General features: G+C 38.5%; 1 protein-coding gene across 3 annotated transcripts in view; it reads left to right on the forward strand.

Annotated features, from left to right (window-relative positions):
* Positions 1-12,681, forward strand: part of TENM1 (teneurin transmembrane protein 1) — a 532,730-nt gene that overhangs the window by 438,710 nt on the left and 81,339 nt on the right. For all 3 annotated transcript variants that reach the window (XM_069463375.1, XM_069463376.1, XM_069463377.1), the window contains one exon: positions 2,638-2,870. In XM_069463375.1, coding sequence (XP_069319476.1) covers positions 2,638-2,870 — 233 coding nt within the window. The remainder of the gene's footprint in view (positions 1-2,637; positions 2,871-12,681) is intronic.

Genomic DNA, 12,681 nt, shown 5'->3' on the forward strand with positions numbered 1-12,681 from the left:
TGATGTGTCATGTTGATAGTGTGTACCCTTGAAATGATTTGATCAGAATGCCACTTTACTTCTGTGGTCTTCCTTCCAAAAGCTCATAACCCCTGTCTAACTATGAGAAAAAAAAATCAGACACATTCCCATCAAGGGTATCCTACAAAACACCTGACCACTACTCCTCAAAACTGTTAAGGTCATCAAAAACAAGAAAAGTCTGAGAAACTGTCACAGCCCAGAAGAGCCTAAGAAGACAATGATGACTAAATATAATGTGGTATCCTGGATGAGATCCTGGAACAGAAAAAGGACATTAGGTAAAACTAAGGAAGTCTGAATAAAGTATGGACTTTAGTTAATAATTTTAAACAATACTGCTAATACAATACAATAGGTGCTGCTAAATCACAAGTCCCTCCTCTCTATTCATTTCTCTCCCTCTCTACTTCTCCTGTCATAAGACTTGGACTTATGGCAGTCATACCCTATCTACTTATCTCTCTCCCACTAGACTGTGAGTTTCATAAAAAAGGGGCTATATCTTGCACACAGGATGCAGTAGGTCTCCAGACCATAGCACAGTTCTTGGGCACATTGTAAGCACTAAGTAAATGCTTTATAATGAATTAATAAACAAATGCATAATACAGAAATGGTACCAAGGAAGGAGTTCAGATGAGAGATGATGGGGCCTTAGACTAATGACAACAGAGATAAAGAGAAGTGGGCAGACTGGAGAAGAATTTAGGTAGTAAAATAATAAAAACATGATATTTCACTGGATGTGGGGAATGATGGAAAGAAGGAGGTAGAAAAGAATGGCTTCTGGTTTCTGGCTTTGACAACTGGGTGCTAGGCAGAGGTATGGGCATTGAGTACTTTAGAGATACGCAAGACAAAGTTGCACTCCTCCAAGCTCTCGTGGTTTATTGGGGGGAGGGATAGAAACACATAAAAAATTTAATAGAATATGTAATTCCCAGAAGAGAGGTAAGCATAATGCAGACAACCCAGACTAGAGATTTAGGGAAGGCTTCCTTCAGGAGACGATGCCTGCGTAAAGCCTCGAAAGGCGGAATTAAGTGAAGAAAGGCTTGTATACCACACCAAGGCACACTAAAAGGTTTTTAAAGATGGAAGTCAGGCCGGGCGCGGTGGCTCACGCCTGTAATCCTAGCACTCTGGGAGGCCGAGGCGGGTGGATCGCTCAAGGTCAGGAGTTCGAGACCAGCCTGAGCAAGAGTGAGACCCCGTCTCTACTAAAAATAGAAAGAAATTATATGGACAACTAAAATATATATATACAAAAAATTAGCCGGGCATGGTGGTGCATGCCTGTAGTCCCAGCTACTCGGGAGGCTGAGGCAGGAGGATCGCTTGAGCCCAGGAGTTTGAGGTTGCTGTGAGCTAGGCTGAAGCCACGGCACTCACTCTAGCCCGGGCAACAGAGTGAGACTCTGTCTCAAAAAAAAAAAAAAAAAAAAAGATGGAAGTCAAATGATCAGAATAACCCTGAGGCAGTGTGAGGAGAAATGGATTTAAGATTTCAAAAACACCTCCTATGTGCCAGAAGATAGAAAGTATCCCAGACCAGAGATGATGAAAGTTAGAATTAATGTAATGGCAGAGGGATGTAAGAAAAGAATGGTGCTGAAAGCTAGTTTACAACTGCATGTGGAGAGAAAAGGAGAAATCAGTGACAGCTCCCAGGTTTGGGGCTTGGAAGATGTCAGTATTACGTGGACTTTAGGTTCAAATAAAATATCCCCCAAACCAAAGTTCCTGTAGCCATTGAAAAAAAAATGAAATGAGGAAGAATCAAAATTAATGAACAAGCTTAGCCATCTATGCAGACAGAAATAACACGAGATCCCATGTGAATATGTAATTGAAGTTCCAGGAAGGCCAAAATCTAATCAAGTTAACTTTAGTGTTACCTTTAGGAGGTATGGCTGTGTGATCACACAATCATGTGATTGTGATTATAACTAAAAAAAATGGTTAAATATAATCAGTTCTATTATGTCCTGAACGAAGAAAAACTAAATTAGAGAAGTGTGGTAGTCAGCTGAAAAAAGGAAGCTTGGAGAGAAAAAGTTTGACAGTGTTTCTCCAGCACAGCTCTCCCTCAGTGACAGTTCTCAAGCTCTGAACATGCCTTTCAGTTGACAACAGAAGCCTTGGAGGATAGTAGTGTCCCCAAGTGAGATAGGAAGCCCAGGAGAGAATGAGTAGATTTATGAGGGATGGAGAAGGCAGGAAAAGAAAGTAACTTCTGTTTTGGATTTGTTGTGTTTGACGTGGCAGTGAGACACCCAGGCAGTCATCTAGTAGGTAATTGGATAAGTGGGTATGAAAAGTATGAGAAAAGTGATCTCCTGGGATTTTCTATCTTCTGTTTCTTTCTACCCCCAAATGGATGGTATTGAAATGTCAGCATCATTATGGGTTAGCAGTACACACTGGATTTTTTTTCATACCTAAACCCATTACTAGAAAAAAAAGAAGTATTCGTCCCCTTGGTACATTAGAAGGAAGATAAATGAATCTGTTCATCTGTTAAGAAATTTTTCTATTTGTAACAAAAGGCAGCCCCCAGGGGATGCATGTTGAAAAAATTGCTTTTAGTAACTTTCCTTTTCTCTTCCTTAGCACAAGTCCTGCTCACAAATACTATCTGGCAATGGACCCTGTGTCTGAATCACTCTATTTATCAGACACCAATACTCGAAAAGTCTACAAGTTGAAATCTCTTGTGGAAACAAAAGATCTGTCCAAGAATTTTGAAGTGGTGGCTGGAACTGGTGATCAGTGCCTTCCCTTTGACCAGAGTCACTGTGGAGACGGTGGGAGAGCATCAGAAGCTTCACTGAACAGCCCCCGAGGTAAAAAAAAAAAAATCATTCTTTGGTCATCTGAAGATTTCATTTGACTTCACAAAATCCTGAGACTGTTGCCACACTGTAGTCCAACCATCCATTTCCATATTTTGCCTCAGACATACATCTTCTCTGAAGTCTATCCCAGAAGACAGGCATATCCAAGATGAATTTTTAGCCAATATGCATAGTATGGTCATAATGTTATTAAAAGATTCAAATGCTTTCTTTCTAGTACACAAATAACTATTGGCCAGAGCCCTCTGAGGCCTCCCTGGCACCCCAACCTTCTGGAAACCCCCTATAGTCCAGCAACTGAAGGGTTAACCTGGCCCAGGGCAGAGCCTCCAGGCCCCTGCTTTACCTCTGGCCTGCCTGGTTGGGATTAGGTCTGCACTCCCCTTCTACCACTGTCAAATATGTCGAATATCTCACAGACCCTAAACATTCCTGGCTTCTGCTTAACAACCTTTAATGAACCTTTCCTCCATTAATTTATTGAAATTATCCTTGAAACTACTTATATTTTCAATTTATAGTATCTCTAGGAAAACACATTACAATTTTTTTTCTGTTGCTTTGTTTTGTTTTGTTTTGTTTTTTGAGACAGAGTCTCGCTCTGTTGCCTGGGCTAGACTGTCATGTTGTCAACCTAGCTCACAGCAACCTCAAACTCCTGGGCTCAAGCGATCCTCCTACCTCAGCCTCCCGAGTAGCTGGGACTACAGGCATGCGCCACCATGCCTGGCTAATTTTTTCTATATATATTTTTAGTTGTCCATATAATTTCTTTCTATTTTTAGTAGAGACGGGGTCTCACTCTTGCTCAGGCTGGTCTCCAACTCCTGACCTCGAGCGATCCACCCGCCTCGGCCTCCCAGAGTGCTAGGATTACAGGCGTGAGCCACCGTGCCCGGCCTGTTCTGTTGCTTTGTGTGAGAGCTTGACCTTACTTTTATTTGTCCTAAATTTACTTCTCAGTCTTCAAGGACCAATCCTCAATTTGATTGCCCAGGATTTATTGAACAAATCTGTGTCTCCCAATTAATTTCATGATTTTATAGACTTGGATCATATGCCCATCTTAGACCACTTAGCTGAAAGAAGGACAGTCAACTTTTAAGTCTGTCATCATATATCATCTACCCTATGTCCTTAATTATTTAGTCACTCTTCTCTGTTTCTGCTCCAGGATGTCTGTGTGGGCATGTGATTGCGTGTGCATGCATTTATGTTTGTGGGTTTTACAAAGTATTCATTTTACGAGGGTTTATGAAGCCAATGTGCTTTTTAAAATTATTATACAAATAGCACCCATTTGTTGCAAAAAAATTAGAAAAGAGAGAACAAAAAATTTAATTAAAATCACCCATAAGCCTATCACATATAGAAAACCTCTATTGACATTTTAGTATTTATCCTTCTAGACTTTTTTCTGTGCATATCATATATTTTAGTTCTTTAAGAGTGAAATCGTATCGTACAATGCTGTTCTATAACCTGCTTTTCACACTTAATGTATTATGAACATCCTTCCATGCCAATAAACATAGTGAGGTCAATGTGTTTAATTTGTTAGATGGTCACTTATTTCAGATTTTAAGAGGGTACTCTTTAGCCATTTGACATTTGCCATATTGGGATTAAATTCCAACTACTATCAGAATTTAAAGCCTTCACTTTCTTCAAGGCCTTTTGTCTTTCAAAAAGCCCCTCTGGCTAACCCCAGCCCATTAAATCTGAACTTATTTAACAGGATCTACACTACCCAATTATCACTTGATTGTATTTGCCTTCTTTTGCTTTCCAGTGCTTTCATGACTAGGAGATTTTTTTTTTCTACTGAAGTAAGTTACTTGAGATAAGAAACCATATCTAATATTTTGGAATCTTCTCTACCTCCCCACCAATTTCTAGCACAGTATGGGATCCACCACACATGCTTATTGTGTAATTGATCAATTAATTCTTATCTCTGCCAAGAATTCCTAAAAGAAATTTCAATGGTGTTTAAAGGGGGTGACTTTTTCCCCCCTAAGGGATCATAAGCTCCTCTCCCCAAGTATTATCATAAAGTGTTTCTTTTTTTTCTCTTTTCCAGCTCTCATTTCTTATACATAGTAGGTCCACAATAAATATTTAATGAGTGAATCAATAACTCAGGTGCAACATATAATAGGCTCATGTTTCAGGAAAATACATCAGGCTAGGTCCCACCTTTACACAGGCTAAAAACTCTTCTGAGTATTATAAGGATTTCTGCATAAGAAACAGGGAGGAATCAAGCTTGTATTGTGCCTAAATTGGTATCCTCCTGACTTGCTGCTAGTTTGAAAACCACGCACCTCACCTACCACATTCAACCCGCCACATAGAGAAGGAATATCCTGGCTTTTCCAATTAAAGCATTGGTTTACTGCAGTTTTGTGTGTTGTTTTGTTTATTTATTTATTTATTTGCTTGGAAAGCAGCAATAATAGAGTCCTGATAAACAGAATTTACATGAAGTCTTAAAGTATCAGTAGTGAGCATGCTAAAATTTATATGTCTGTTAAAGCTAATATTAAACAAAGTTTTTCTTCTTATCATAGCTACTAGTACACTTTCCTTTGACTTGATTTTACTCATCATTCTGTCCAAGAGTAGCCTTTCCAATAATCTGGCACACTTTATTCATCCCAAGGCAATGAGAGGCCCTAAGAACATCTAGCCCAGGCAGAATATCTAATCCATCCAGGAGAGGTTTCACATAACTTTTCCTGAAGTTGGTATTGTCAACATCTACTTTAAGATCCCAGTGAGTGACCTAGAATTCTTAAAGGAGTGGGATGTGTGGTTCATACTAGGTATTAACTACCTCTCCTTCAACCATGCTAACAATGTTTGAAGACCCCGTTAGAGATCTTTATAATCACTCAGATGGCAAAACCTATGTCCAGACATCAGTTGCTTTGAAAATGCTGGTTGGATCACTTAGGAGCCTACCTATGGCAGCTGTCTCCATGCTAAATACAGTTGGCAGTCACCCTTTTCAGTGAATCAGAAGTGAGATTCTCATTATATGGAATGCTGCAGGGCAGTTTCATAGACTTCTGTAAAAGGAAAAATCATGCAAGAAGCTATTAAAGCACAGTGTGCAAATCGAGAGGAGAGTATTGCTAATTGCCAATTTTATCTTTGAGGTTCTACTACAGATTCTTTGTCTCTCAAGAAAGCCCAATTTATTTGTTTTTTGCTTTACAACTACTATGCACATCAGCTCCTTCTTTCACCCTTAGAAGACAGCAAAGGTTTAATAGATTTCTTTAAGGAGAGATTTGATTTTTCCTTCTACCTAGAAGCTAATAAAGAAAAGCTGTAGATCAGTAGAAAACGGAAATGTACATCTAGGGAGTACCATTTCTAGGTTAGGAAAGAGAGCTTGCTCTAAGACTTTAACAAGCAACATATTGCAATTATAGGCAGGCTCTCCAACATGTCTTTAATTATGCAAGGTATGTCAAATAAATGTTAATCTGTAAGACAGCTAATTTACTTTCTGAATCTATTCTAAAAATAGGATGAAATAAAATTTGCTTTTGAGATCATTCATTCTAAAGTAGGAGTAAATTATCAAATGGGATTAAAAACCAGTCAGCAAAAGGTAAAAGGTCAGAAGCCATTGGATTTTTTTTTCTCCTTTTGAGAAATGGCAGCAAATTGTGGTGAATACCATGTAAGAGAACCTGGACTTTTTTTTTCAATCCATGTAATGTCCATGTTTCCTTGCATGACCCTATCCAAGTCACTGTACCTGACTGTGGTTTCATTTCTAAAATGAAATAGACTAAAATAGATGAAATGATATCATTGACTGGTTTTGTGACATTGGGCATTTATACACTGGGTCCTGAGATTCCTCCGTTGTAAACTGAAGGGCTCAGGATGACCTCCCTCCCAGCTCTGATTTATTAAAATAATCATGGCTAAAACTTACTAAGTGGCTACTGTGTGCCATATACTGTGTTAGATATTTTACACACAGTATCTCTGATCTTCACAACAATGCATGAGGTAAATAGTATTATTCCCATTTTACAGATGAGGAAACAGAGACTCAGATAGGTTAAGAAATTTACCCAGGGTCACACAGTTTATAGGTAAGAACACTGGAAATCATACCAATTCTGCCCAATTCCAAAAAACTAATATGCCAAAAAAAAAAAAGGCCCCTGATGCCTTGTTGTTCATAAGATAAATAACTTTTAGTCTCATTTCCTTTTCCTATTAAAACCATTTCTCAGATTTTTCTGACCTAGTAGTGTACTCATAGTGTACTACATAGCATTTACGTAGTCTGTAAATGTAATTATTCACATAAATCTCCAGGAAACCTTGTCACATCTCTTTGGAAGATTCTGCAATTAGGAACTTCACCAAATTTTCCTTAAGGGACAGAGGCAGGAAACCTCCATTTTATTAGAATTCTTGACTACAGCAGTAACTACAAATTTTGTTTGAAGGAAAAATGGAAGCGTCCCTGAATAGAATTTCATATGATAACCCCTGGGTACTTCTCCTGGGAAGAAGTCTTTATCTGATCCAGTTTTACGCACTTTGATTTGAATCCCAATAAAGAGAAACATTTGCCATTTTACTCATCAATACTTCAATGTAATGGGGCAAGGAAAAAAGTTTAGCAAAGAGGTTGATGGAGTGCTAATCCCTGGCATTGTATATGAGTTTGAATTGACTTTGAAAGATGCTTTTAAAACATGCATGGATGATGTAGTTGAAACTTAGGTTCCATTTATTATTTTTACTGCAACTTTCTTTAATTCTACAGAGAACTCAAACTAATGAGTCATGTAATAGATGACCAAGTACTTAAGCAGAATGTGAAATGGTACTAGGTGGGGATATAAAATAAAATTTGTGACAAGCTGAATGCATTTATTTTTTTAAGTAGATACAGAGGGTGAAGGAGTGACTGGACAGGATGAAATTAATCAATGACTTAATTTGGTCCTCTCGGACCTCACCAAGGATTATATCTATATTTTCATGTACATCTTTAAGCAAACTGACCTCAGAACTCAGCAGGATTGAGGCAATATCCAGATGAGTGCAAACAGCCTCTGAGCTGTTCCATAGGAAGGAAATGATCCTTAAATCTTGACAGCTTCCAAAAGTGTTTTTAGGGTATTCATGACACTAACCATATAGGATTCATTCTAACTTTATTGGCAATTAAGAAATCTGGCTATGATACAGTCTAGACACAAACAATCTGTTTTTGTCCCTACCCAGATATAGCTGAGGTGCATCCTGAAGCTCTATTCATTCCCCTGGCATCTGCATGCTATTCTGAAAAGCTATATTTGGGGTTAATGGAAAGATGCTAAGACTATAATCAGTGACTTCTTGCTGATGTCACTGGTGTCTATGAGAGAGTGAATGTAGTACAGAAACAGGCATGGTAATGTTCTTTTGGTTTTCCTATGCAATGAGGGCAGTAAGGTTTTTCCTAAATTCTTTTAGTATATGATCCATCTTGGTGACATAACCATTTGGATCTACACTTGGGACAGCCCTCAGCAAAATTACAGGCAAGCCACAGCATGGATAAAATGAATGGTGTATTTAGGAAACTACAAATAATTCAGTATTTTTACAGTAAAACTATTTGAGGGTAATAGGAAGAGCAGAGACAGGAATAGGAAGTTTGGATTTTATCCCATAGGCAAAAAATTTGAAGCAAAAGAGTGACATGATCATCAGGCATATGCATTTTTGATAATTTTGGTGACAGGATAATAAATGCACTGGAACAAGGCTGGGGCAAAGAAACCATAGGGAGTACTAAAATGTACAAAGTAAGCAATGTAAGGGGATCTCATGAAAGAGACCGAGAAGAAACCTTCAGAAAAAGAGGTGAACCGTAAAAGCATGGTATCCAGAAAGCCAAGAGAGTGGTTTGTTTCAAGGAGGTGTGGAGAACAATATGGAATGTCACACATTTGTAGCCATTCGATTAGGCAATGAGGAGTTCATTGGTGACCCTGCCATTGATGCTGTGAATGGAGGTAGAGATGGAAGCCAGATTTTACTCATTTGGTGGATGAGCCAATGAGAGGTGATAAAATCAATATTGCTAGTGAATATCACTCTTCCAAGAAGTTTAAATGTGAGAGATAGTGTGATAAGTAGTGGGAGGCCAAGGCGCTCGGAAAGGCTTTTTCTATAAGGAAGATGTGGCAATGTTTATGGGTCAATGGAAAGATACAGAAGACAGGGAATAAAGGTTGAAACAAGGTCTGGAGGAAACTGGAAGGGAATAGGTCTTGAATAAGAGGGGAGATTGAAGGGACCATCCTAAGATTTTATATAGATGTAGGGATGGGGATAAGTTTATAGGTAGAAGAAGCTAGAAGGTTGGTGGTTTTCCATTCTCTTAGCCTCAGTGTTCTGAGAGAAGTAGATCTATTCTGCTGAAAATGAAGGAGTAAGGTCAGTCTTTAAGATAAGTGGGAAAGGTTTGAAAGAGTCACTTAATGAAGTTTTCTTTCTGGGTAAAACCAACATTCTACCACCCATGGCCAAATTCCCAGCTGTTTCAAGGCATTTCCTATGAGAATTTTCCTCCAACATCCTTGCTTTCAAAACAGAGGCATCTTGAGAAAAATATGTTTGACAAAGCCTCAAAATTCAGGCAAAATATTTGTTCTTTATCCCTTTCTGATCCTGTGCTGTTTTCATTTAGGGCGATTTCTTTCTTAAACTATGTTATTGGTCTCTCAGCTTACTATAGCCACAACAGAAGACAGTGCCTATTGTGCAACCAGAGTGAAATCTTAACTTGTTTTTATGCACAGTTGGTCTAATGCATCTGCTTATGATACAGCAACTGGAACTTGAGAACTTTCCTGCCTGTTCTGTTGCAACCCTAAAGCCCTAAGCTATTGGTGAGAGAAATCAGACAAAAGGAAGGCACTTTCACCTAGCCTTGGCTAATTGCCTGGTTGGTCTAGGTAACATCCATGGTTGATAAAATTAAGTTCATTCAAATTTTATAAAGCCACAGATGCATTATTAAATGACTTTCTTCTGCATTTATTTTAATTTTCATGTATGCATCAGATTCTAGCAAACACAGAGATAATATTTTAGAGACCAAATATTATAGTAATTTCCCAGGTTTTGGAGTCAAAGAGAACTGGATGCAAATCCCAGATCTGCTTCTCATTAATTGTGTGACCTTGGGCAAGGCACTTAACTTTCTTGAGCTTCACATTCCTCATCTGTAAAGTTGGAATACCAGTGATAGTGCCTACACAACCAGGTTGTTGGATGATGTATGTAAAGCACCTAGTGCAATGCCCAGCTTGTAATATGTACACAGTAAATATTACCTGCCATTATGCTCAGTCTTGCTGTTTTCTTGATAACAGTAATAATGATTACAATAGGGACCCACATATGGAATAAGTTACTTTGAAAGGAAGCAAACTCCACGCGCTGTAGATCAATCTGAGACTTGACAATTTTAGGTAGGAATGGTGCCACAAACAAAGCAAGAGTCAAGGTAGGGTGGGATTCAGGTATTGTATGTGATTTGACTAGCTGATTCCTCCTGACCTTGAGATGCAGTAGTTCTAGTGCTGGTTCCTTGTACATATTGTATTTTGGAGAGCCCCACAAGGCCCACCTAACCAGAACAATTCCTGTAGCATCCTCCCATTTCACCATTAAATTCATTCCATAAGGATTTTCTTCAGATATGAACTTAGTGTTCAGTGCAGGGAATTGCCTGGAAGAGCAGCACGTTTATTCCTCATTAAAACAATTGATGGGGCCTTGAGGGCCTGGAGCATAGGATGGATCTGTTTGGATAGACGAGATCACCTGAGGAGGGCAAGCCTAGGTGAGATCTACTCAAGTTGGCACAGAGAAGTGTGGTGCTAGTTATCTGGTGGAATAGCTGCAAAGTGGGGAGGGGTAAGAGAATAACCGTGATTATACTTTACCTCCACAGTATTGTCAAGAATGAAACTTGGACTCTTACATGTAAAGACTGACAGCATGGAATTAAGATTCTTCTCTTTTTAATTTAAGATCACTAGCCAAGATAACTTTGCTCCCTTATCACAGCTCCTCGGTGTCATACCTTTCTTACCTGTCCACTTAAGAATCACCTCAGCTCATTAAAAGGAAGACCCCACCTGCCAAAAAAAAGTGACAGAGATCACACACTAACAGGCTGCAAATCACTTAAATCATATTTTGAGTGGTGTATTATGGTAACCTATAAATAACTAATTGCGTAAAATTGCTTTAGTAGTTTCTAGATGGCAGCTTTAATTAAAAGCACCAGAGACATTTAGAAGTTTAGAAATGGATGGCATGTAATTTGCCCTTTTACCAACCATAAAATGGTAATTAAGGAATTTGATTCACTTCTTCCTATTAAAAGTTTTATGAGAATAGCAAGTTCCTTCTAAATACAGTTTCTCTTCAGCAGAAGGTAGTACGTTTGCTTTATCAGTCTTCTCCAGCAGGGTAAGATGTTTTAATGTACAAATTCTTCAGAAGTTAATTAGGAAATTTCTTTCAATGCAAAATGTTTGTTTTTAAAGTTCTAAAACATGAAACTGTATTAGAGTTAAAACTTAGATCATGGCTCCATGTTGCTCCACCATCAGTACGAGATGATCCAGTAATTTCAAGATTGCCAAATGCATGGAGCTGACTATAAAATGAAAGAAATGGGGAAGTCGTTTGCTGACAAGTCTTAGCATGCTTTGCTGATTTTTGAAGGAATCTGAAGTCTATGGTGTGTTGACTTCCCAGAGAATCCAGAATATTCACTCCACACCAGCGGAGTCTTAAGAAGATATTTTTAGCTTCATTGATCCTCCAGAAGTGCTGGATAAATTAGTAGTTGTACAGTGTAAAACTCAAACGATGTGCAGTAAAATAAGATGTCTTTGGAAAACCATGAGTTTAACATCATCATAGGCTGAAACACAGCTGGAAATGGAGTAAGGAAGTCCATTTTTATTTTATAATTGAACAATTGATTGCGGTTTTTTTGGCCACTTCAGCCCAAAAATTATAGATGGCACCACACGGGGCATTTACACCAGCATCACTAATTTAAGTTATATGCATATAAGAAAGACAGCTGCTATTTTTTTAAGTAAAGCAGATTTTTAAAAGTTATCTAAGTTGGGTAGATCTAAGCAGCAAACTGGTAAAGTAGGGATGCTTGAAATGTCTTCTCTTTATTCTGTCTTTCAGTCACTCCCTGGCTAACTCTGAGTCCCTTGCTCTGTCCCTCAGCCTGTCTCCCCTAGATAAAAATCCACCCTTTCCTCTTCCCTCTCCCCTAATCAGAACTGGGTGGGCATACAATGGTATACCAAAGGGGAATGGGACAGTGAAAGGAGTATTTTATCACTGACATTGTTTAAAATTTCCAGTGAACAGTAATAGTAAAAACAGACCTACTATTCATCAGGTTTATTATTGTTTTAATATTTCTACAGAAAATGCACTTCCTCTTACTGTCTGCACCCAGAACAGACCATTCCCATCCCCCTGAACCTTGGTACACCCCTGCAGGTATAAGAAAAACACTCACAAAATAATGTTCAATGAGAAGTTAAGGACATAAAACTGTATGTACTGTACACTGCTACACCTGTAAGGGTGCAAGTGTAGTGTGTACATGCGGAGAAAAATGTTTAAAAGAAATTATATCTAAATGTTAGCAATAATATTTGCTGTATAAAGAATCATAAGTGATTTTATTGTCTTCTCTTTTTCTGAGCATTTA

Source organism: Eulemur rufifrons, chromosome 30 (assembly GCF_041146395.1).
Source record: "Eulemur rufifrons isolate Redbay chromosome 30, OSU_ERuf_1, whole genome shotgun sequence".
Taxonomy (NCBI): Eukaryota; Metazoa; Chordata; class Mammalia; order Primates; family Lemuridae; genus Eulemur; species Eulemur rufifrons.